The 25,192-nt window shown below is 42.3% G+C and overlaps 1 protein-coding gene across 1 annotated transcript in view; it reads right to left on the bottom strand.

Annotated features, from left to right (window-relative positions):
* Positions 1 to 2,367: 2,367 nt before the first annotated feature.
* Positions 2,368 to 25,192, bottom strand: part of smim7 (small integral membrane protein 7) — a 41,513-nt gene continuing 18,688 nt past the window's right edge. Inside the window, exons 4-5 of the mRNA XM_070860062.1 lie at positions 9,960 to 10,050; positions 2,368 to 7,076 (exon numbers count right to left, since the gene is read on the bottom strand). Of these exons, the coding sequence (XP_070716163.1) occupies positions 7,061 to 7,076; positions 9,960 to 10,050 (107 nt within the window). The 3' untranslated portion in view covers positions 2,368 to 7,060. The remainder of the gene's footprint in view (positions 7,077 to 9,959; positions 10,051 to 25,192) is intronic.

The following is a 25,192-nucleotide window of genomic DNA, read 5'->3' as shown; positions in this document are numbered from 1 at the left end:
AACTCCAGTGAATACAAGCCCAGTTGATCCAGTCTTTCTTGATAGGTCAGTCCCGCCATCCCGGGAATCAGTCTGGTGAACCTTCGCTGCACTCCCTCAATAGCAAGAATGTCCTTCCTCAGGTTAGGAGACCAAAACTGTACACAATACTCCAGGTGTGGCCTCACCAAGGCCCTGTACAATTGTAGCAACACCTCCCTGCCCTTGTACTCAAATCCCCTCGCTATGAAGGCCAACATGCCATTTGCTTTCTTAACTGCCTGCTGTACCTGCATGCCAACCTTCAATGACTGATGTACCATGACACCCAGGTCTCTTTGCACCTGCCCTTTTCCTAATCTGTCACCATTCAGATAATAGTCTGTCTCTCTGTTTTTAACCACCAAAGTGGATAACCTCACATTTATCCACATTATACTTCATCTGCCATGCATTTGCCCACTCACCTAACCTATCCAAGTCGCTCTGCAGCCTCATAGAATCCTCCTTGTAGCTCACACTGCCACCCAACTTAGTGTCATCCGCAAATTTGGAGATACTACATTTAATCCCCTCGTCTAAATCATTAATGTACAGTGTAAACAGCTGGGGCCCCAGCACAGAACCTTGCGGTACCCCACTAGTCACTGCCTGCCATTCTGAAAAGTCCCCATTTACTCCTACTCTTTGCTTCCTGTCTGACAACCAGTTCTCAATCCATGTCAGCACACTACCCCCAATCCCATGTGCTTTAACTTTGCACATTAATCTCTTGTGTGGGACTTTGTCGAAAGCCTTCTGAAAGTCCAAATATACCACATCAACTGGTTCTCCCTTGTCCACTCTACTGGAAACATCCTCAAAAAATTCCAGAAGATTTGTCAAGCATGATTTCCCTTTCACAAATCCATGCTGACTTGGACCTATCATATTACCTCTTTCCAAATGCACAGCGATGACATACGTTTGTTCATGTTCATGACATTACATATACGATTCTGATTCTGAAAGCATAGACCAGTATATTCAACAATGAAAGAAAAGATATATATTCTGGTTCTGGTAACATTGCAATACTAGATTTCTATACATATATGCAAATTTCTCTCAACATGTGAATTCTATTCGGCCTATTTTTTTTATCCTACATTTATTTGGTGGGCTTATGTTCTTCGGTGGGCCTGGGACTGCAGCCCCATCCGCCCCGCAGTTAATCCGCCCCTGGGTCCACAACACACCAGGAACAGTTTATTTTTTTTAAGACATAATTCACAGAAATTGCTGTTTGTAAGCATTGCTCCTCCCCTTCTGCAGGACTGACAGCACCAGCCAGGGAAACCATGAGTTGCAGTGAAGGCAACAGACCTTTTTTTGTTTATGAAATGTCAAAACAAGCATGGCCTTTATTAGCGGTAACTGGCAGGAGTTACATGCATCAAAGACCCATCAGCTCCTTGCAACAGTAACCTCCAACTCACCATGAGAAATTTCACAGGTCTAGTATATAAAGATCTGTCACACTTCAAAGTGTCACACTTTGACAAAAAAAACAATCTTTCACTTTTTTTTAATAAAAAAAAACAAGAAAACCAGTCACTCATTCTTGCTGCTGCAGGAAGAAAAACAGCCTTCAGCTGACCTCAGGAGGTGCCCAAGAACATCTGGCTTCCAACTGACCCCAGTAATTAGATCCTTAAAGGGAGGGGCCAGATCTACACCAAAGCAGCAGAATACTACATGGAAAAATGCACTCGTCCTTATAAAGCAAAGTATCCTCTGACTTGGCCTGGGAAACACCACAGGAGATCCACTGATATTTTACGTGTGCGCATTATCCATTCCTTAGATAAAAATTAGATGCGCTGCCAGAGTTCAATGGTCAACCACGAAGTAGTCACTGGTAAGCAATATGAGCACCATTTCTCAATTAGACGAAAGATACTTTTGTTCTTGTTATAACCATTTATAAAATATTTGATACATAAATTATACAAGCGACAACAATAAACCTTCGTTCCCAGTTCAGCAATTAATGGTTACCCAAATATTTCACCAAGTGAAGTTAGCCCTCATACTCACCACCATGGGCATTAGTTATATAATTTCCCCCCCCACCCCCAATACTTCCATGCAATTTATACATTATCCCTCTGGATCTCCTTGCAGTTTTTGCCGACCGAGTGCTCCCATTTAAAAAGGTGGGATTATTCAGGAGGAACCCAGTTTCTTGTCTTCATGTAGTACTACCCGATGGTGCATGGCAATGACCAGAAACACTGTCTCCCAAATCACAAGTACAAACCCACACCCCAACAAGTCATATTAATTCTGCAATACACTGGGGTCCTTAAAACCACTAGTACTCACTCGTACTCACTATTGCAACAATTTGTTTATAATATTTAATGGTTAGTTTTGAATTGAACTGATCCAGTTTTACAGTTGACTGTTCCACAGGTCTGTTTCAGCCAAATAACAATACAATTTTGAAAAGTATAGAAAAATTACTGCATAGCAGATCTCAACATAAACCTGTAACTGAGAGGTACAGCTGGTTTAAAGAAAGACTTGCATTTATATAACGCCTTTCACAACCTCAGGACATCCCAAAGCTCTTTGCAGCCAATTTGCGCACAGCAAGCACCCACAAACAACAATGTGATAATAACCAGAGAATCTGTGATGTTGATTGAGATATAAATATTGGCCAATATACTGGGGATAACTCCCTTGCTGCTCGTCTAAATAGTGCCATGGGATCTTTTACGTGCACCTTAAAGAGGCAGGTTTAATGTCTCATCCAAAAGATGGCACCTCTGAGTGCACTGGAGTATCAGCCTAGATTTTTGGGCTTAAGTCTCTGGAGTGGGACTTGAAACCACAAACTTCTGACTCAGAGGAGAGAATACGACCCACTGAGCCACAGCAGATAGCACAATCAACCAGATTACATCTAGTTCCTCAGGTCATTCCACACAAAAGCTCAGTGCCTAATTTTGCTTTATGCACACACAAAAATGAAACAATGCATTTTCAGATGAAAGGTCTGGTCGAACAATTATTCGAACATCATGTTTCTAGTTTAGGCCATTGATTTTTAGAAAGTAAAAACAACAAAAGCTCAATCTGCTTCACGCACCCTACTTACAGTATGACATTTGGCTATGTAGATTGAGACAAACAGCATTACGAGAATTTATGCAGCAGTGGTTTTAGGCAGTACCTTGCCCATACTGACACACACTAATGATCACAAAGGTATCTACCATTTACATAGGCAACTGAAGGCCATAGCTACCAGGCAGCTGCCAAAATCTCACCCCTTGCCAATAGTCAGCCCCAACACACTGTATACTCATTTGGGGGGGGGGGGGGGGGAGGGAGGGAAGAGAAGCTTCATGCAGGGAATGGCTGCAGATAGCATGGAGGTAGCACAATAAAAACAGCCAACTATCCAGTTAAACTTCCCATCATAAACAGAACCCAAAAAAGATATCTTTAAAGAAAAAAAATGGATGAGGAGTTAGTGTGAAGAGTTTGGTATAAATTGGATGTGTGAATGATTTACTTGTCACTAAGCAAAAGGTAAATGAAACAACTTAGTTTCTGGTGTTTACACTGCATAATCAAACTACCCGGAGTAACAAGCAGGCATTAATCAGCACTGAACTGCCACATTCCTTACACACACACACTATTGAAGATTCTAACTATTATTTGCTACATTAAAGTGAAACAGTTGTGTTTAATTTATGAAATATCTTTCTACTTTGGACAGTGTTAACATTAAGCACTCCCAGGACTGGTACAGTGCAGGTTAGGAAACAGCTGAAATTCACTTTACATTGGAGCCTTGCAGCTGTAGGAGGAATCGATCTACCCAGCAGTCTGGCTGTGGACCATCTCCCTGCATTTATTTTAACAAAACCTATTAGCCCCAAGCCAATAACACTCACTGTCATGCTTCCCCAAACATCAGATCATTTAAATATGGGATGCAGCTGATGATGAAAGAACTGCATATTTGCAGTCAGTTGCACCCCTGTAGTGTAAAAGTACCTGTTAATGGCAATGATAATAAATATGCAAGTGATTTCTATGTTGAAATAAGGATTTTTGAACAGCTTGAAACACATGGATATCATCTCTCCCTCTGCCCACTATTCTGGTATAGAAACCCAATTCATTCCAATTACACTTTACACAGCCAGTTGTTCCAGTAAGCATTATTAGACCAAGTGTAACATGGGTCAAGTACAATCCAGGGCTCCTCCATAGTCTCACATTATACAGTTCAAATCCAAGCATTCAAAGTTGCCACATTCTACTTGCAATACTTCAGCAGATATTAGGAAGGAATGCCGTGCAAGCATGTCTACGTTGAAGGAAACAGTAACTGCCACTTCACACATTGAACAGAACTGAATCCCAATTATCCACACCGAGATTTATAGTCAAACCACCAAATGCTAAAACTGCAATCCTGGTTGGCCCAGACGGCTGTCCAGAGACTGGATTGGCTGCAGCTTTCCCTCTGGCCATTGCTAAACAGCACAGAGGTTTGACAGAAATGAGGGAGTCCATGTAGAGAGGCAAGAGATGCAGAAAAAATATCCAATGAGAAAAAAAAACAGGCATCACAGTACAAATGAAACCACTGGCACAAGAAATACAGGGATGCTGCTGTGGTCTTTTGTACTGCAAGCTCAGTCTCTAAATAGGGCCTGGACATTTATGCTCCATTCAAGCGTGCAAACCAATGTATTTCAATTTCCCAATTTTACTTCTCTCCCCCATTCCACAAAAAATTGTGATGTCTAAAAGTTAATACAGATGGCAAACAATTCATCAACATACGCAAGAATTCAAAAATGGAGGCAAGTTACAAGTAGTTTAAATACAAATAGTGTTAACATTTGCATCGAGACACAACATACAAGTGCAGTTTAAAAAAAAACATTTCACTGAGAAACCACTTTTGCTTTAGGTTTAGTTTGTGTGATACAACTATGGTGCACTGCGTTGGTGTCTGGACATGAAGTATCGGATGCACTGTGCTCCACGAGCCACATGCCCAGTCTTCACCATCTCATTATTAGTGGAGTTACACACAAAAGAAATCAGAACCAACCTGCAGACAAATAGATAGCAAGATTATACTCACTGATTTCAGCAGCTTTCTTGGAACTAGAGATTTTAAAATCAAGTTGATAGGTTTGTTGTATTGCAATTTGTATTCACTATAGAAGTTTACAGCTTCAAGTTGAGTTTCATTGGGACACAGTTTAGTGGCATAAATGGCAACACATTTATGGAGAATGCTGCAAATGTCACGGTGACAAAGCCATATTTATAGCTTGTTGCACCCATCTCCAATTTATAATATTTCACTTTCTCTCCATTCACACCCTGGCCCGGATAAGAGGGCAGGTGAGCAACTTACTGATTCCTGTACTAAAGGCATGATGGTGCCCACTCTGAGCACCTGAGAGAGGCTGCGTCTCTAACTTATTTTACCATTCCCCTAACTGTAGAGCAAGGTGCACCCAATACTTCATATTCAGATACCATCATAGTGTAGCCATTATCCTTTCGACAAATGGTAATATTACTCATTACTCTATAAATATTCACTGGATGTAGACTATTGCCGAGGATTACGAGTGCCCAAATAGGCACTATTTCCAGCAAAGGCCTGTGAACACCACTGCTGCACAGATCACTGGTCAACCAGAGGATAGTATTGTAGCTTAAATGTACTTAAAAATGGAAAACTTTCATCACTAATGAGAATCCAAACAGGCAATGGATAGACACTAATCCTGAATGTAGCAGCTGAACAGGGGCTGGGTATAGAACAAACAAAAATACACAGGCATAGGTCGTGAATCTTTTCACTGTTCTCATTGTTTTATTGTAGGGAACAGTATTGAGTGAGTGATAAACACTTCGGTGGGCTATAGTTTCAATGTGACTGAAGTGTTCATTTCACTAACTCATGTCGGCTAAATCTGGTTAAAAAAGCTCCAGGTTAGAGGACAAGTACTGGTAGCAAGTTTCAGTCTAATCAGAATTGACCCTTGGGGTACTGTCCCACTTTGTCTATATACCTCCCGATAGAATATGTACAAAGGGCGGTCGACCATGATTAGTATGTGTGCGTGCGGCAGATTAATGGTTACAGACAGGCCATTAGACTAAATTTAAACAAATTTCTATTCGCGAGAATTCAACAGGATCAATTTTGTGTGTTGCAGTTTCATCAATCACTTTTACTGTGTTTTCTCTCCCACTCTCATGGCATACAATGTCACATTGTTACCTTAAAAAAAAAATCTACATTAAAAGAGAGTGCAAGTTACTGATCAGCATAGACTTCGGCACAGAAGAACCTCACCATCTCTGGAGTCTACCAAATGCCGTGGGTTAATTAGCTGTTATTTCTATGCTAGCCAGGACCAGTGCTTTCCAAACTTAGATTTTTATGTTTCGTACAGCTCTTGTGACCGGGAGGTCTCCTGGGATAGCAGTTTGAGCGGTCAGTACCAGCTAGCTGTACAAAAACACAATATCAAACACAATTGTCCTGTTTAAGAATTCTCCAAATGCAGAATAAATTTGTTAAGATAGCAGCAACCTGGTCATGTATTCAACATAATTTTAATATTCGAAAAGTGTTTTTATACTGGGGGATTGCTGCAACATGTCAAAGAGCCAGAAGTTTTAGATCAGGATCAGTTTTTACCTGGAGTGAAGTAAAGTAGAACTATGTGGATAAGTACTAGCGACCCAGCGCTTCCAACTGTGCAGTGCTAAGGTGTGTGGAAAACTTCCTGAACACATGATCTGTCCAAGGAGTGTGGGGTAAATTCTGGGATAGTTAGACTGGACGGCTGCTAGCTCCTCTGTAGCTGCTGTTACAGAACCAGAAGACTTTGGACATGTGCAATTGTAAGTATGGAAAAACACATGCCTGACCCTCATAGCTGAATAAATGTAGAAATTATAATGAAGAAGGGAAAGAGTCTGCTAAGAATCCAAGTCCAAGGGTGGTCCCAAATTTCCACAGCATCGATAGGTCTCATGATCCAAATAGCCTGGAAACAAAAAAAAAATTGATCAGCCATTTTTTGACAAAGTTGACCACTTTTAAACAACTTGGCTTGACGAGAACAATCTTACATAACTCAAGGCGCCCTGGTGATATGTGGGCTCACATACCTTTCTCTGCAAGGCAGAGAAAAAAAGAACTTGCATTCATAAGCACCTTTCATGACCTCAGGATGTCTCAAAACACTTCACAGCCTAGATGGCTTGTTTTGAAGTGTAGACACTACCATAATGCTGCCAAACATAGCAGGCAATTGGCACACAGCAATATCCCACAACCAGAAATGACAAATGACCAGATAATGTTGGTTGAGGAAGTGTTAGAAACATAGAAATAGAAAATAGGTGCAGGAGTAGGCCATTCGGTCCTTCGAGCCTGCACCGCCATTCAATGAGTTCATGGCTGAACATGAAACTTCAGTACCCCATTCCTCATTCCAGGATACTGGGAGAATTCCCATACTCTACTTCAAATAGTACCATAGGATCTTTTATGTCCACTTGAGGGGGCAGACTGAAGCTCGGATTAATGTCTCATCCAAAAGACAGCACTCCCTCGGGGCTGCACGGAAATGTCAGCCTGCATTGTGGGCTCAAGTCTCAAGTGGAGACAATCTGACTCAGGTAAGAGTGCTATTCCTGATCCAAGGCAGACACCTCCAATATAAGTAGCAGAGTAACAGTGCACACCCATGGAGCTCCAAATGACAAGGTTACAATCGACCCATAGAATCAGGGTTGAATGGAGGTCATGGTGACAGCCACGTCTGCAGGACAGTCAGCTCCCATCCACCCCCTTATGGCTGGCTAGAGGGAGAGGCCAGGAAGCCTTTAGGAAAAGAAACCTGCTGTCCTTACCTGGTATGGCCTTGATGTGATTCTAGTCCCACAACTATGTTGATTCTTAACTGCCCTGTGAAGTGGCCTGGTAAGCCCCAGATGATCTGGTCATTAGCGTCATTGTCAATTGTGGGATCTTGCTATGTGCCAAGTCGCTGCTACAGTTGCATCAAAGCTCTACCAGCCCACCACCACCTTCTCAGGGCAATAAATGCCAGCCTCGTCAGCGCGCCCACATCCGGAGAATGAATTTTAAAAACCTGCAGCAAAACACTGCACAATTATGGGAAGAGGAAGTGGAAAGTTAGAAAGCAACACTAACTATCTCCTCTCTGGTGATGCCTAACCCACAGATTATACTGAAAGTAATTCTCCACAAGTGATGGATGTAAGGAAAGGGTTCCATTTGAAAGCAGCATTAATTCACCGCAGTACAATTATTGCAGTCAATACCAAACTTAAGTTTGATGGGAGGAGGCAGGGGTTATGAACTGTTCCTTTTCTGCAACAAACAGCAGCAACTTTACACCTCTCCCTGCTCCACACCCAAGCAGCCAGTCTGCATCCATGTTGTCAGATAACAATCTGGATATTTGCACTGTGAAATTATTTGGGGCATTAAAAAGCTAAGCAAAAAGAGCCAAGTACTGGATGTGCAGGACAGGCCCGATTAGCAGGGGAAGCACCGAAAAGCGACAGGGATCTTTGATTGATAAGGCATCTAAAGACCATTGGTCATGGCATGTCGCAAACCACCGATTTTTAAGCGGAGCCTTATTTTGAACATCCATAGGACAAGGTAGGAACTGGACAGTGAGTCAGGGCAGAATGTCACACATCTCACTCAGTGGTTGGACACACAAGGTCACAATGAACACTCCCACTCTATAACCCAAGTCAAATAATCTGTAAGTCTTTAACCCACAGCCTGTGTTATTTGGGCTCAGCTTGGACTGAACTGATAAATATTTGTATTTGGTAGAATTCCAACTATCTTTTGCAGGTTGTGGGTGAAATGCGGCCCCAGGTATTCACCCCCCCCCCCCCATCCCCCCATCTCTCCTCGGGTCTCTCCGCAGCAGACTTGATCCCTTGGCTGAGCTTCTGCTAACAGTACTCTGAATCAGACGCTGGAAGACGCGTTCTCTGCTCTGCGCCTCATCGTAGTTGGGATTAGGGACTGGGCACGCGGAGGATAGTGGGTACCGACTCGGGCTGTGGGATTATCTCAGAACCACAACAACTTACATTTATACACCACCTTTAATGTAGTAAAATGCCCCAAGGCCCCCCTCACATAAAACCTAATAGGCGCATTAACAAAATTTAACACTGAGCCACATAAGATGATATTAGAACAGGTAACCAAAGAGGTTGGTCAAAGAGGTAGGTTTTAAGGAACATCTTAAAAGGAGGAGAGAGAAGTAGAGAGGCGGAGAGGTTTAGGGAAGGAATTCCAGAGCTCAAGGCCTAGACAGCTGAAGGCACGGCCGCCAATGGAAGAAGACACTACGAGTCTCCCTCCCAGCTGTAGGAACATGGGACCCGGCTATCCCATCAGATACAGCAGTAAGACCGAGATCAGTAACTTTCTACAACAGACACCCAGCAGTATAGCACACGCTGCTCTGTTGGATTTGAAGATAATTTAACACAACTTTTAATAAGTGAAAGCCAAACAAGATTCAGGGTCAGTTGACATGGTGCAGGTTGTTTTATTAGTTTACTGCTAATCCATTGCAGAGAGGCTTGAAGCAGAATCCTATAACGCTGTTTAAATATTTCAGCCTAAAACAGCTTTTTTAAACAAACATAAAAGCAAAATACTGCGGATAATGTAAATCTGAAATAAAAACAGAACATGCCGGAAATCTGCTCTTCATTTCAGGTCAATGACCTTTTGTCAGACCTGAAATGTTAACTCTTGCTCTCAGATGCTGCCTGACCTGCTGAGTATTTCCAGCATTTTCTGTTTTGATTTTTTTTTAAACAAACATTTCACAGAGAGATGGCACAGTTTCTGGACTTACACAATCATACAGAACATCATGAAGATATTCCACAGTGCGATGAAGATGCGGAAGTATCGCAGACTCAGCAGGAACTCTCTGACGTTATCACCTGAGAAACAAACCAATAATGGTGAGGCCACCATTGCCTCAGTGGTTCGATTGTATAGTCCGCCTCCCCGCTGCTGCCATAGCCCCGCCCTTCCCCTCCCCTCCCCTCCCCAACTCCTAAGCAACAGAAAGACTTGTCTCAACACTGGGATTTGGGAACAATTCCAATACATTGTCCCTCAAGAATTATTCAGCCTGGGTCTTTTCACGCCGACTTAAATGAGGATAGCAGCGCTGGAAACAAAACATGTCCCCACTTGCCTCAAGCAATCTTAACTTCACTTTCAAGGTTGAACATCAAATAGGTTACCTGATCACTGGGGAAGGCAATCAATCTGCTTTGGTCCACATCTTGCACTCAGTGTCTGCATGTACCCACCGTTACATATAACATAGGGTGGATGTTGTGGAAGGCTCCATTACTCCTACTTCAGAAGGATGCTGCTGTTGGGCCAATGTGATTTTTTTTATTTTCCACAACAGCCATGCTGGTGCTCTGTGAGTGAAGCCAGCGATTTGTTTCCTACTGCCGTTGAACACCTAGGGGGAACCTTTACAGAGGTATGAGCCGTGGCTCAGTTGGTAGCCCTCTCGCCTCTGCGTCAGAAGGCTGTAGGTTTAAGTCCCAACCCAGAAACCTGAGCACATAATCTAGGCTGATACTCCAGTGCAGTACTGAGGGAGTGCTGTACTGTCAGAGGTGCCACCTCTCGGACAAGACATCCTGTCTTCCCTCTCAGGTGGATGTAAAATATCCCATGGCACTAATGGAGAAAGAAGAGAGTGTTCTCCCCAGTTTCCTGGTCAATATTCATCCCTCAGCCAGCATCACTAAAAAGTTTATCCAGTCATTGTTGTGGGATCTTGCTGTACAGACATTGGCTGCTGCGTTTCCTATATTACAACAGTGACTACACTTCAAAAATACTTATTGGCTGTAAAGCACTTTGGGACATTCCACAGTCATGAATGGCACTATACAAATGCAATTTTTTTTATTTCTTGCATCTGTCTTTCAACCTAGGTCCTGGAGATGAAACGACAACGTGCTTAACTCTGGATCCCCTGGACAGTATATCAACTTAATTAGAACTACTGAAAAATATATAAATAACACCTCTTGAAGGACATGCACCAAGTGCTAGGCAGGAAAACTACAGGATACAAAGTGAAGAGTCTGCACAGCTTTCAAAGCACAGCTGCATAACATGATGTCTAAATATACCATCCCAGTCAGATTAGAATCAATTGTTAGCTTTTGGTTTGTTTGGTTGTCACATCATCCATTGCAACAGTCTGCCCTGGAATGTTGGAGGGAGAGATAATGATGCTGCAAGAGTTTCCAGCCTCAAGGGTTGAGGGTGTGTAGTGCGTACTGGCAGTACCGACAGCGCAATACAAAAACAATACAGGATGTGATCATCTTCACGATGGAACTTGGAACTTGACAAATGGTAATGAAAATGAGAAGAAAATTCAAAATCGTTAAAAAGTACAAAAGGAGGAGAAAAGAATCATAGTCACAACAATGACTGGATAAACAAAGAGCAAGTGGAGTGTGTTACAGTAGATCATCTTGATAACAGTGACCACAACATAATTTAGTTTAAAGTAATTATGGAAAGAAACCAGAGAATATCAAAGATAAAAATGCTCAACTGCGTACGGGCTAATTTCAGTGATTAAGAAGGAACCTAGCACAGGTAGATTGGAAAAGGCGATTGCAGGATAAAGCAATAAGAGTAATGGAGGGCATTCAGGGAAGAGATAGTTCAGGTGCAAACTAGACATATTCTTTTGAAGGGAAAAGATAGAGTATCCAAAGCAAAAGCACCCTGGATGAAAAATGCAATAAAAGTTCAAATAAAATAGAAAAAGGAGGCTTATGAAAAATGTCAGAAGCAAGATTCTGTTAAAAACCAGGAAGATTATGGGAAGTACAGGAGGGTATTGAAAAAGTTAATACGAGGCAAAGAGGTTACAAGAAAAGATCAGCAAGCAACATTAAATTGAACCCTAAAACATTTTATAAACAAATAAATTGTAAGAAGTTTGCTAGGGAAAATGTTGGGCCAATTAAGGACCCAAAGGGAAATCTTCCTGTAGAGGCAGAGGACATGGTTAGAGTATTAAATGTCTACTTTGTATCTGTCTTCACAAAGGAAGTGGATGTTGTGAAGGTTACACTAAAAGAGATGGGGGAAGTTATGGACAGGATTATAATAGAGAAGTAGTACTATAAAGATGAGCATTACTAAAAGTTGGTAAGTCACCTGGTCCAGATGGAATGCATCCCAGGTTGCTGAAAGAAGCAAATGTAGAAATAGCAGAAGCATTGGTCCCAATCTTTCGATCCTCATTGGATCCAGGAGCTGTGCCAGAGGACTGGAGGGTTGCAAATGTTATACCACTGTTCAAGGGGAGAGGGATAAACCAGGAAAATACAGGCCAGTCAGCCCAACATCAGTGGTGGGGAAGTTATTGGAAACCATCATCAGGGACAAAATAAACTTTCATTCGGAAAGGAATGGGTTAATCAAGAAGAGCTAGCATGGATTTGTTAAAGGTAAATTGTGTCTGACGAACTTGATTGAATTCTTTGATGAGGTGAGAGAGAAGATTGATCAAGGTAGGGCAGTAGATGTTGTACGTATGGACTTTCGGAAGTCATTTGACAAAGTATCACACAGGCTTAAGATGGAAGCCAATGGAATTTAAGGGGAAAGTGACGGTATAGATGTAAAATTGGCTCAATGACAGGTAGTAAAGGGTGATGGTGGATGGATGTTTGTTTCAGACTGGGAGGAGGTTTGCAGCAGTGTTCCCCAAGGGTCAGTTTTGGATCCATTTGTAATTTTTATATACGACCTAGACTCAGGTGCAGGGGGCATTATAAAGTTTGCAGAGGACACAAAACATGGCAAAGTAGAGGATTGTGAGGAGGATAGTTACAGGCTCAGGATGACAGACAGGATGGTGAAACATAGAAAATAGGTGCAGGAGTAGGCCGTTCGGCCCTTCGAGCCTGCACCACCATTCAATATCATGGCTGATCATGCAACTTTAGTACCCCCATTGCTGCTTTCTCTCCATACCCCTTTAGCTGTAAAGGGCCACATCTAACTTTCTTTTGAATATATCTAACGAACTGGCCTCAACAACTTTCTGTGGTAGAGAATTCCACAGGTTCACAATTCTGAGTGAAGAAGTTTCTCCTCATCGCAGTCCTAAATGGCTTACCCCTTATCCTTAGACTGTGGCCTCTGGTTCTGGACTTCCCCAACATCAGGAACATTCTTCCTGCATCTAACCTGTCCAATCCCATCAGAATTTTATATGTTTCTATGAGATCCCCTCTCAGAAACAAATGGGCAGAAGCATGGCAGATGGAGTTCAATGTGAAGAAGTGAGGTGATGCACTTTGGGAGGGCTAATATGGAAAGACTGTATACTATAAATGGCACAATTTTGAAAAGTGTAGATGAGCAGAGATACCTTGGTGTGCATATACACAAATCCTCAAAGGTAGCAGGGCAAGTTGATAAGGTGGTTTGAAAAGCATATGGGTTACTTATATAGACATAGAATATAAAAGTGAAGAGATCATGCTAGAACTTTATAAATCACTGGTTAGGCCACAGCTGGAGCATGATGGACAATTCTGGGCACCACATTTCAGGAAAGCTGTCAACGCCTTAGAAAGGGTACAGAGGTGGCTTTTCAGGGATGAGACACCTGTACTTCAGTTATGAGGAGAGTACTGTTCTCCTTGGAACAGAGAAGGTCAAGAGGTGACCATATAGAGATTTATGATGATGAGAGGTTTTGACAAGAGTAAATATGGTCAATAACTAGAGGCCATAGATTAAAAAATAATTTTCAAAAGATCTAGAGGGGAGATGTGGAGGAAATGTTTCACTCAGTTATCAGGATCCGGAACGTTCTACCTGAAAAGGTGGTAGAAGCCGATTCCATAAATAATTATAAAAAGGGAGTTGGACAGGTGCTCGAGGGTGAGGAATTTAACAGGGTTACGGACAAAATCCAGGGATGTGGGACCAAGCACGACTGCACTTGCAGGAAGGGAGCACTGGCATGACAGGCTGAATGGCCACCTGCTGTGCTATAAGTTTATAATTCTGTCAGTCAGGGACATTGAGATCCTCCCCTTTAAGATGTATAAGGCTAGATGTCAGGAGGTGGTTTCTTTTCCCAGAGAATAGTAGACCTCTGGAACAAGCTGCCGTTTCATGTGATGGATGTAGACTCACTGAATTCCTTCAAGCAAAAGCTGTATTTATTTCTAGCTGCAGCAGAGATGACCTCTTACAGAAGGGAGGTACTGCAGGGAATTTAATGGCCAGAGTGATCTTTTGGACTAGTTTTGATCACCTAGATGGGTCGGAGAGTTATTTCTCAGATTTCCCCCCCCCCCCCCCCCCCCCCCAAATTGGACTGGGCTTTTAAATCTGTTTTTTTCCTCTCCCAGGAGATCATATGGTTTGGGGTGGGGTGGAGTGTATATGTTGTGATACACAAGGTATCGCAATTGTGTGGGACAGGCTCGATGGACCAGATGGTCTTTACCCTTCCGTAATTTTTCATGTTTCGTAAGCTTTTGGTCACCTGTCCAAATATCTCCTTATGCGGCTCAGTGTCAAGTTATGTTTGATAATCACTTCGGTGAAGTTCTTTGGGCCATTTTACTACATTAATAGCGCTATATAAATGCAAGTTGTTGTTGTTGTCCAAGAATAATAACAACAAATTTATATAGTGTCTTTAACATAGTAAAACATCCCAAGGAGCTTCACAACAATTTTACACCACGTTAGATATTGACCATTGAAGGAGAGAGAGAAAAAGCGTGAGAAGGACGTGTAAAAAGAGGTTAAAGACTCGGGTCCGAACGGCAGCCAAAATGTGCACGCAGATAGACACAGGCGAAAAAACTATTAAAAAATATTCAAATTACATTGTAAATAATACAAAAAGGAGTGTACAATAGTAAAATCAGTACAAGATTAATTATAATTAAACAAAATTAAAAAATATATACCATAATTATAAATTGTTAAAATGAGAAAATCAGCAATTGAAGGAAATTAAATCAGTTATTAGTTGCCTTTAAGATTCATTCCCTATCCAGTGATTCAATTGATCTGGAAGAACCACTGTTCTACATCCTTGTGATGTCATCATTGTTACTTTTTATTTCTCATTGTCCTTGACAGGATCTGTAATAGCTCCAGGCTCAAGCTGCCTCCATTGTCAGGCACTTATGTTTAATTCTCCCTCCAGCTGCTGCATGTATGTGAATGAATGTATGCAGCCTGTAGCTCAACGGTAGCACTGTCGTCTGAGTCAGAAGGTCATGGGTCAAAGTCCCAGTCCAGGGATTTGAGCACATAATCTAGGGAGGCACCGGCTCGACGGGCCGAATGGCCTCCTTCTGTGCTGTAACTATTCTATGTTTCCACGATTCCATTCTCTGACTCTCCAGTGCAGTACTGAGGGATAGCTGCCGTCTTCCTAGTGAGACGTTAAACAGAGGGCCCATCTCCCCTCTCAGGTGGATATAACAGATCCCCATGGCACTATTTCAAAGTGGAGCAGGGGAGTTCTCCCCAGTGTTCTGACCAATATTTATCCCTCAACCAACATCAAACAGATTATCTGGTCATCATCACGTTGCTGTTTGTGGGATCTGGTGCACAAATTGGCTGCCGTTACAACAATGGCTACACTACAAAAAATTACTCCCAAGGCCGTGAAAGTCTTTGTTTCTTTTAAGTGTGAAATGTACAGAAAGTACACACTGTACATGAAACATATATTTCTGGGTTTGCTCACTCCAGATCTCCCATGTCAGCCTGGCAAAGAGGACTGCCCAAACAGTTTCCATGGACATTGGATGTGCACCTGGGCTAATCCTGCAGGCCAATCAGGGGACATCCACACATCAAAACTCAGCAACTGCCAGGACAGTGCTGTTCCTCCTGTCCAGTGTCCCGTGGGGAATGTTGAAAGCACACACAGGAACTCAGAACTTTGAAGTGAACTAGAACAAGGAAGTAAACCTCTATCAGACAATATATGGGGATGTTAAACCAGGAAGTGTATATAGTTAAGAAGTAACAGGAAGAAAAGGAATCCAACAATGAATGAATGTTTATAATGCATAGCGAGGCAGGGCGAGATGTTGGGGAGGGGGGGGGCAAGCGCAGGTTCTTGGTGGGTTTCTGAGGGAGATAGATTAGAGACAGAGCGATTTAGTCGAGAAGCACTGATCAGATAACTAAAGGTTCATGCAAGGTGCTATGCCAATAAAGAGCAGGAACAGAAGAGCTACTCAATTTCACTAACACAAGTTAAGGAAGCTGCATCATTGATCACATGGCTAAAGACAAAACAACAAAATCCAAATGGAGACATCAGACAGCCTGAAAATGCTCCCCTTGTTGATGTGAAGCAGCCACCAGAGAATCAGATTTCAGGTAAATTATTCCCTCTTCCCCATCCCCTCCTGTTCAATGTGCAACCAAGGTAGCAGCTGGAGCACAGACTCTCCCGCAGGTCTCAGGAGATGCAGGAGAAGGAAAGAAGCAGGAGAGAGAAAGAAAGATTTATAGAAATATAAAATAAGGGAGAAAGAAAGGGGGCAGCTACTAGGAAGTAAGCTTATTTTTAAACTGTGTTAAAAAGAAATTAAAGAGAATAAAGCTGAAATCTAGTGTTCGGATAAAATGCATGGATTCAGAGAGATCGACCACACCAGCCGTGAAAAATCCCATCCCTTGGGCTTCTGCTTCAGTCTGGACTGGGGCGACAAATTTCTTCACTTTACATGAGCAATTTGAGACATGATGCGAGGCAAGTGTAGCAAGCTTGGGAGGAACAGGGGACTTTGGACCTGTGGTTTCCAAAGCTCTACACCACTGGGGGTTTTCCTCGCCTTGTGTCTGGGTCTGTTGTAGACTGAGAAATAGATTGCTAGGAGTAAGCAACTCCGTTATTGTTGTATTACGTGACGACCAGGATGGACCTGGGTCTCTGTTCAGGAATGCCACAGGGAAGGGATTTTTCTCAAGGTATCAGAGCAGTCAGGGGAGAGCAGAGAAAACAGCACTGAACAATTGGCAGTTCCCAACCATTGATACAACCACTTCGATCTGTGATTAATGGAGCATACATTGAGAGATGGAGAGACAGGCAAATTAATATAGGAATGAAGCATGAACAGGATACACCTGCTGACAGTTACAAACCAAGATGCCACACACACACACGTTTTAAGGCGAACATTAAGTATCATAACGTTTGCACAATTATTCAGCAATGCAAATCCATCAGCCAAGGTTGTGGTGTATTTCATAGTATTTACAGTAGAGAAACAGGCCATTCAGCCTAAAGGACCGTGCTGGTGTTTATGCTCACCAAGAGCCTTCTCCTATCCTAATTAATCTAACCCAATCAACATATCCTTCTATTCCTTTCTCTCTCATATGGCTATCTAACTTCCGCTTAAATGCATCTATGCTAGTCACCTCAACCACTCCCTGTGGTAGCAAGTTCCACATTCTAACCTCTCTGGGTAAAGAAGTTTCTCCTGAATTCCCTAGTGGATTTATTAGTGACAATCTTATATTTATTGCCCCCCCCACCACAAGTGGAAACATCTTCTCCACGTCTACCCTTTCATAATCTGAAAGACCTCCATCATGTCATCCCTCAGTTTTCTACTTTCCAGAGAAAAGATCCTAGTCTGTTCAATCTTCCTTGATGGGTATAATCTCTCAGTTCTGATATCATTGTAGTAAATGTTTTTTCTGCACCTTCTCCAGTGTCTCTATATCCTTTTTACATTATGGAGACCAGAACTGTCCACAGTACTCCATGTGGTCTAACCAAGATTCTATACGAGCTTAACATAACTTCTCGGCTTTTCAGACAGGCTAAGTGATTGGGCAAAAATTTGGCAGATGGAGTGTAATGTGGGAAAATGTGGGGTTATCCACTTTGGCAGAATTAATAGAAAAGCAAATTATAATTTAAATGGAGAAAAATTGCAAAGTGCTGCAGTACAGAGGGACCTGGGGTCCTTGTGCATGAAACACAAAAAGTTAGTATGCAGGTACAGCAAGTAATCAGGAAGGCAAATGGAATGTTGGCCTTTATTGCAAGGGGGATAGAGTATAAAAGCAGAGAGGTCCTGCTACAACTGTACAGGGTATTGGTAAGGCCACACCTCGAGTACTGCGTACAGTTTTGGTCTCCATATCCAAGGAAGGATATATTTGCAGAGAAGGTTCACTCGGTTGATTCCAGAGATGAGGGGGTTGACTTATGAAGATAGGTTGGGCCTATACACATTGGAGTTCAGAAGAATGAGAGGTGATCTTATTGAAACATACAAGATAATGCAGGGGCTCGATAAGGTGGATGCAGAGAGGATATATCCACTTACAAGGGAAACTAAAACCAGAGGACAGAATAAGGGGACCGCCCATTTAAAACTGAGATTAGGAGGAATTCCCTCGGAGGATTGTAAATCTATGGAATTCTCTGCCCCAGAGAGCTGGATCATTGAATATATTTAAGGCGGAGATACAGATTTTTGAGCGATAAGGGAATAAAGGGTTATGGGGAGCGGGCAGGGAAGTGGAGCAGAGTCAATGATCAGATAAGCCATGATCTTATTAAATGGCGGAGCAGGCTCGAGGGGCCAGGTGGCCTACTCCTGCTCCTATTTCTTATGTTCTTATCTCTCTAGCAATGAACCCCAGTGCGGTTTGCTTTTTTTTTTAAACATAGGATATACGGCACGGAAACAGGCCATTCGGCCTAACCAGTCCATGCCGGCATTTATGTTCCACTCGAGCTGCCTCCTGTCTTTCCTCATCTAACCATCAGCATACCCCTCTATTCCCTTCTTCCTCATATGCTTGTCAAGCCTCCCCTTAAATGCATCTATAATATTCGCTTCAACTACTCCGTGGTAGCAAGTTCCACATTCTCATCACTCTCTGGGTAAAAAAGTTCCTTCCGAATTCCATTTGATTTCTTGGTGACGATCTTATATTGATGGCCTCCAGTTATGCTCTTCCCCACAAGTGGAAATACTCTCTCTGTATCTATTCTATCAAAACCTATCATCATTTTAAAGACCTCTATTAGGTCACCCCTCAGCCTGCCTGTTCATCCTTTCCTAATGGGTATACCCTCGCATTTCTTGTATCATCCTTGTAAATCTTCTCTGCACCCTCTCTAGTGCCTCGATCCCTTTTTTGTAATATGGCGACCAGAATTGTACGCAGTACTCCAAGTGTTCCATATAAGTTTATCATAACTTCACTACTTTTCAGTTATATCCCTGTAGAAATAAACCCTATTGCTTAGTTGGCTTTCTTATGGCCTTGTTTTTAGTGATTTGTGTATTCATATTCAGAAATCCCTTTGCTCCTCTACCCCACCTAGAGACTCACCCTACAATTCTTCCTTCCAAAATGTAATACCTCACATTTATCTGTGTTGAACAAGGTTTGCCAATTATACACCTATTCTGCAAGTTTATTAATATCTTCCTGTAATTTGTTGCAGTCCTCCTCAGTATTGGCTATCACCAATTTGGTGCCATATGCAAATTTAAAAATTGCATTTTTGATTCCAAAGTCTAAATTGTTAATGTAAATTGTGAACAACAGTGGTCCCAGCACTGATTTTTGTGGAACACTTCCCAGCTCTGCCACTGTGAATAGCTACCATTTACCCCTACTCTCTGGCCTTATTAACTCTGCATCACTACTTTGTTATTTATGTATCTGTACCCCTCTTATTCTACCCCATTTAATATTTGCCGGTGCCACCAAATTAGGGGAGAGGGGGCAGACAAGGGAGGACATGCGAGGGTGTGCATGAGGGAGAAAGAAAGACGAGAGAGAGAGAATGGAACGAGCAAAAGGAGAAGAACCTTTCATTTCGACAGCGAATTTCACAACCTCAGGACATCCCAAAGCTCTGCAGCCAATAAAGTACTTTTGAAGTTCAGTCAATGTTATAATGTAGGGAAGCGCTGCTGACCATTTGTGCACAGCAAGATCCCACAAATGTGATAATAACCAGATCTATTTTAGGTGTTGGTTGAGGGATGAATATTGGCCACAGGACACCAGGGATAACTCCCCTGCTCTTCCTTGAAATAGTGCCATGGGATGCTTTGAGTTCACCTGAGGGAGCAGACAGGGCCTCGGTTTAACGTCTCATCTGAAAGAGGGAATCTCCGACAGTGCAGCTCTGCTTCTAGGGAGTATGTTTATTGCTCAAACTATACCTTTTTTCTATAGAAGAAATAAACCAGATATTTGTAAATTTTAAAAGCAAACATCAGTGTTCCCACTGTCCCAGAGACTGGTGACCAAGTCCACCCTCACTGCCATAGCGTTCGGGCCACTGGAATTAGCCCCATGTACTCCAAAGTGGATTCACTACAAAATGCAGAAACGTAACTTTAAATCCACCCGAGACACCCCGCACAACCATTAAACCCTGGCACATCAAACTAGGAACCCTGTAAACTGGGACCTCTTCAAAGGATCTCCGTGTCAGGAACAAATGGGCATTCTTTAAAAATAAACACACACACTTAGCAAGACTATCATTTTGTTCAAGAAGAACAGAGTGTGCTTTGAATGAAAAGTACTCCACCTAGACTTTCCTGCCCCCTCAAATTACACATTCTCATGTTATGCTTTTAAAAAAAAAACTTTTAATCCGATAATGCAGCATCACAGTAAATTGGGTCAGTGTGAATTCTGAGGTTTCGACCAGAGAGCTCCAATCAGGGAGCTTGGACAAAGCCACTTGGATTTTGGCCTCTGATGGGAAGCTTGGCTGTGCAGTAACGAGGAATGGGGGCAGCAAGAGCTTCTGAAACACAGCCAGACCTGCCACCTGGTGGCTTGGTACTGGATGTGCACCATTCGCTCTGTACTTGATGCCACTCCATTCTAACATTTCTAACACTGAAGGTTTCAGAAAGAATTTACATCTCTATTTATTCCCCTCATCAAATATTTGCCTGTACTCAAAGCATTTACTATTCTTGTTTTGAGATAATAGTTCCTGCTTTACATAATTGTGAATTTCCAACCATTGAATTTCCCATTTTTAAAATGATCCACTAATTTTGCTCTCCGATAAAGAGCTCTGCGTTGTACATTTTTGACTTCCCATTGAAAAGGTTTTCCTCAAAAAAAGTAGAAAATTCAGCAGTGATTCTGCTGAAAGCCTTATTCCAAAGCAAACTGCACAACATACATCTGAAACAGTGCTCAGGAGTTCAGAACTGCCCAAACCAGAAAGACAGCAATTCTGCAAACCTGTGCGACACAGATACAACATAATAGGAGGTGTAGGCCATACGGCCCCTCGAGCCTGCTCCGCCATTTAATACGATCATTGACTCAGCTCCACTTCCCTGCCCACTCCCCATAACTCCTTAATCCTTTATCAGTTAAGAAACTATCTCGGTCTTAAATTTATTCAATGACCCAGATTCCACAGCTCTGAGGCAGCAAATTCCACAGATTTACAACCCTCAGAAGAAATTCCTCCTCATCAGTTTTAAATAGGTGGCCCCTTATTCTAAGATTATGCCTCCTAGTTCTAGTCTCCCCTATCAGTGGAAATATCCCCTTTGCATCCACCGCGTCAAGCTCCCTCATAATCTTATACTTTGATAAGATCACCTCTCATTCTTCTGAATTCCAATGACTAGAGGCCCAACCTACTCAGCCTTTCCTCATAAGTTAACCACCTCATCTCCGGAATCAACCGAGTGAACTTTCTCTGAACTGCCTCCAAAACAAGTATATCCTTTCGTAAATATGGAAGCCAAAACTGCACGCAGTATTCCAGGTGTGGCCTCACCAATACCCTGTATAACTGTAGCAAGACTTCCCTGCTTTTATACTCCATCCCCTTTGCAATAAAGGCCAAGATTCCATTTGCCTTCCTGATCACTTGCTGTACCTGCATACTAACCTTTTGTGTTTCATACACAAGTACCCCCAGGTCCTGCTGTACTGCAGCACTTTGCAATTTTTCTCCATTTAAATAATAACTTGCTCTTTGATTTTTTTTCTGCCAAAGTGCATGACCTCACACTTTCCAACATTGCACTCCTTCTGCCAAATTTTTGCCCACTTAGCCTGTCTATTTCCTTTAGCAGATTTTGTGTCCTCCTCACACATTGCTTTTCCTCCCATCTTTGTATTGTCAGTAAACTTGGCTGTTACACTCAGTCCCTTCTCCCAAGATGTTAATATAGATTGTAAATAGTTGGGGTCCCAGCACTGATCCCTGCGGCACCCCACTAATTATTGGTTTCCATTTACCCCGACTCTCTTATCTGTTAGCTAGCCAATCCTCTATCCATGCTAATATATTACCCCCAACCCCTTGAACTTTTATCTTGTGCAGTAACCTTTTACATGGCACCATGTCAAATGTCTTCTGGAAGTCCAAATACACCGCATCCTCTGGTTCCTCTTTATCCACCCTGTTCGTTACATCCTCAAAGAATTACAGCAAATTTGTCAAACATGACTTCTCCTTCATAAATCCATGCTGACTCTGCCTGACCAAATTATGCTTTTCCAAATATCCTGCTACTGTTTCTCTTTAATAATGGACTCCAACATTTTCCCAACCACAAATGTTAGGCTAACTGGTCTATCGTTTCCTGCTTTTTGGCTGTCTCTTTTTTAAAAATAGGGGCATTACATTTGCAGTTTGCCAATCTGCTGGGACCTCCCCAAAATCCAGGGAATTTTGCTAAATTACAACCAATTCATCCATTATCCCTGCCGCTACTTCTCTTAAGACCCTAGGATGCAGGTCCAGGGGATTTATCTGCCTTTAGTCCCATTATCTTACTGAGTACCACCTCCTAAGTGATTGTGATTGTGTTAAGTTCCTTCCCCCCTCCCCCCGCCCCCACTACCCCTTGACTATCCACTGTTGAAATTGTGTTTGTGTCCTCTACCGTAAAGCCTGATACAAAATATTTGTTCAGAATTTGCCATCTCCATGTTCCCCATTACTAATTCCCCAGTCTCGTCCTCTAAGGGACCAACATTTACTTTAGCCACTCTTTTCCTTTTTATATACCTATAGAAACTCTTGCTATCTGTTTTTATGTTTTATGCTAGTTTATTTTCATAGTCTATCTTTCCTTTCTTAATCATTCTTTGCTGGCTTTTAAAAGCTTCCCAATCTTCTGTCCTCCCACTAGTTTTGGCCACTTTGAATGCACTTTAAATTGGATATCGTCCTTTATTTCTTTAGTTAGCCACGGATGGCTATCTATTCTTTTACACCCTTTCCTCCTCGCTGGAATATATTTTTCTTGAGTTGTGAAATATCTCCTTAAAATGTACGCCACTGTTCATCAACCGTCCTACACTGTAATCTATTTTCCCAGTCTACTTTAGCCAACTCTGCCCTCATATCTTCATAGTACGCTGGGTTGAGATCCAACTTTCTCACCCTCCATCTGAATTTGAAATTCAACCATGCCATGATCACTCATTCCGAGGGGATCCTTTACGAGGAGTTTGTTCATTAATCCTGTCTCATTACACAGGACCAGATCCAAGGTAGCCTGCCCCCTGATTGGTTCTGTTACATACTGCTCAAGGAACCCATCCCTTATGTACTCTATGAACTCTTCCTCAGGGCTACCCTGACCAATTTGATTTGTCCAATCAATATGGAGGTTAAAATCACCCATGATTATTTTATAAGCCCCCACTATTTCCTGGTTTATACTCTGTCCAACAGGGGGCCGAGAGACGACTCCCACCCATGACTTTTTCCCCTTATTCTTTGTCTCCACCCAAACTGTTTCAACACCCTAATCATTTGAGCCAATATAATTTCTTACGATTGCAGTGATTCCATCCTTTATCAATAGAGCTACCCCACCTTTTCCTTTCTGTCTGTGTCTTTCTGGATTGTCAAATACCCCATAATATTTAATTCCCAGTCCTGGTCACCTTGCAACCACGTCTCTGTAATGGCTATCAGATCATACCCATTTGTATCTATTTATGCCATGAACTCATCTATTTTGTTACGAATGCTACATGCATTTAGACAAAGTGCCTTTAAATGTGTTTTTTTTTTTACCCTTTTTTTCCTGCTGGTTTCCTCTCCTTCAAATTCAGTTTCTTTATTTTTGCTTTCTAATTCCAGTTTTACTCTGCGCCCTACTGAATCTATTTTCAGGTTCATCCCCCTGCCAAGCTAGTTTAAACCCTCCCCAACAGCACTATCAACCCCCTCCCCCCACCTCACAAGCAGCACGTGGGGGGTAAGTGAGTGCAAGAAGGGAACAGGTAACCGGAGATGACATGAGCGCAGTGAAGGGATTCTACCAGTGAAAACCCTCCCTCACATGGAATCCAATATACAACAATTTGTATTTATATAGCACCTTTTAACGTAGTGAAACGTCCCAAGTTGCTTCACAGGAGTATTAAGAGCCAAAAAATTTGACACCGAGCCACATAAGGAGAAATTAGGACAGGTAACCAAAAGCTTGGTCAAAGAGGTAGGTTTTAAGCAGCATAGAGGAGTGATGAAAGGAGGCATAATGACAGGAGAGAACGGTCAGGGAGGGACTAACAAATCTAGAGCCCCCTGGATGTCTAGGGACATACAGAGTAGGATAAAGAAAAAAAGGGAAGCTTATGACAGATACCGACGGCTAAATACTGCAGAATCTTGAGTATAGGAAGTGCAGAGGTGCAATTAAAAAGGATGTTAGGAAATCAAAGAGAGCATGAAAAATTTTTGGCAAGTAAAATCAAGAAAAATCCAAAGATGTTTTATAAATACATTAAGAGTAACAGGATAACTAAAGAAAGGGTAGAGATCGAGAGTAATCTGTGCATGGAGGCAGGAGGTGTCAGTAGGGTTCTTAATGAATATGTTGCATCTGTTTTCACAAAGGAGAGGGGCGAAGCAGACATAGCTATCAGGTAGGAGTGTGAAATATTAGATGAAATAAACAGAAAGTATTAGAAACATAGAAAATAGATGCAGGAGTAGGCCATTCGGCCCTTCGAGCCTGCACCGCC

This window comes from Pristiophorus japonicus, chromosome 18 (assembly GCF_044704955.1).
Source record: "Pristiophorus japonicus isolate sPriJap1 chromosome 18, sPriJap1.hap1, whole genome shotgun sequence".
NCBI classification, from domain to species: Eukaryota; Metazoa; Chordata; class Chondrichthyes; family Pristiophoridae; genus Pristiophorus; species Pristiophorus japonicus.
Note: the sequence above shows the minus strand (reverse complement) of the source record. Positions and strands in the feature narration are given on the sequence as shown.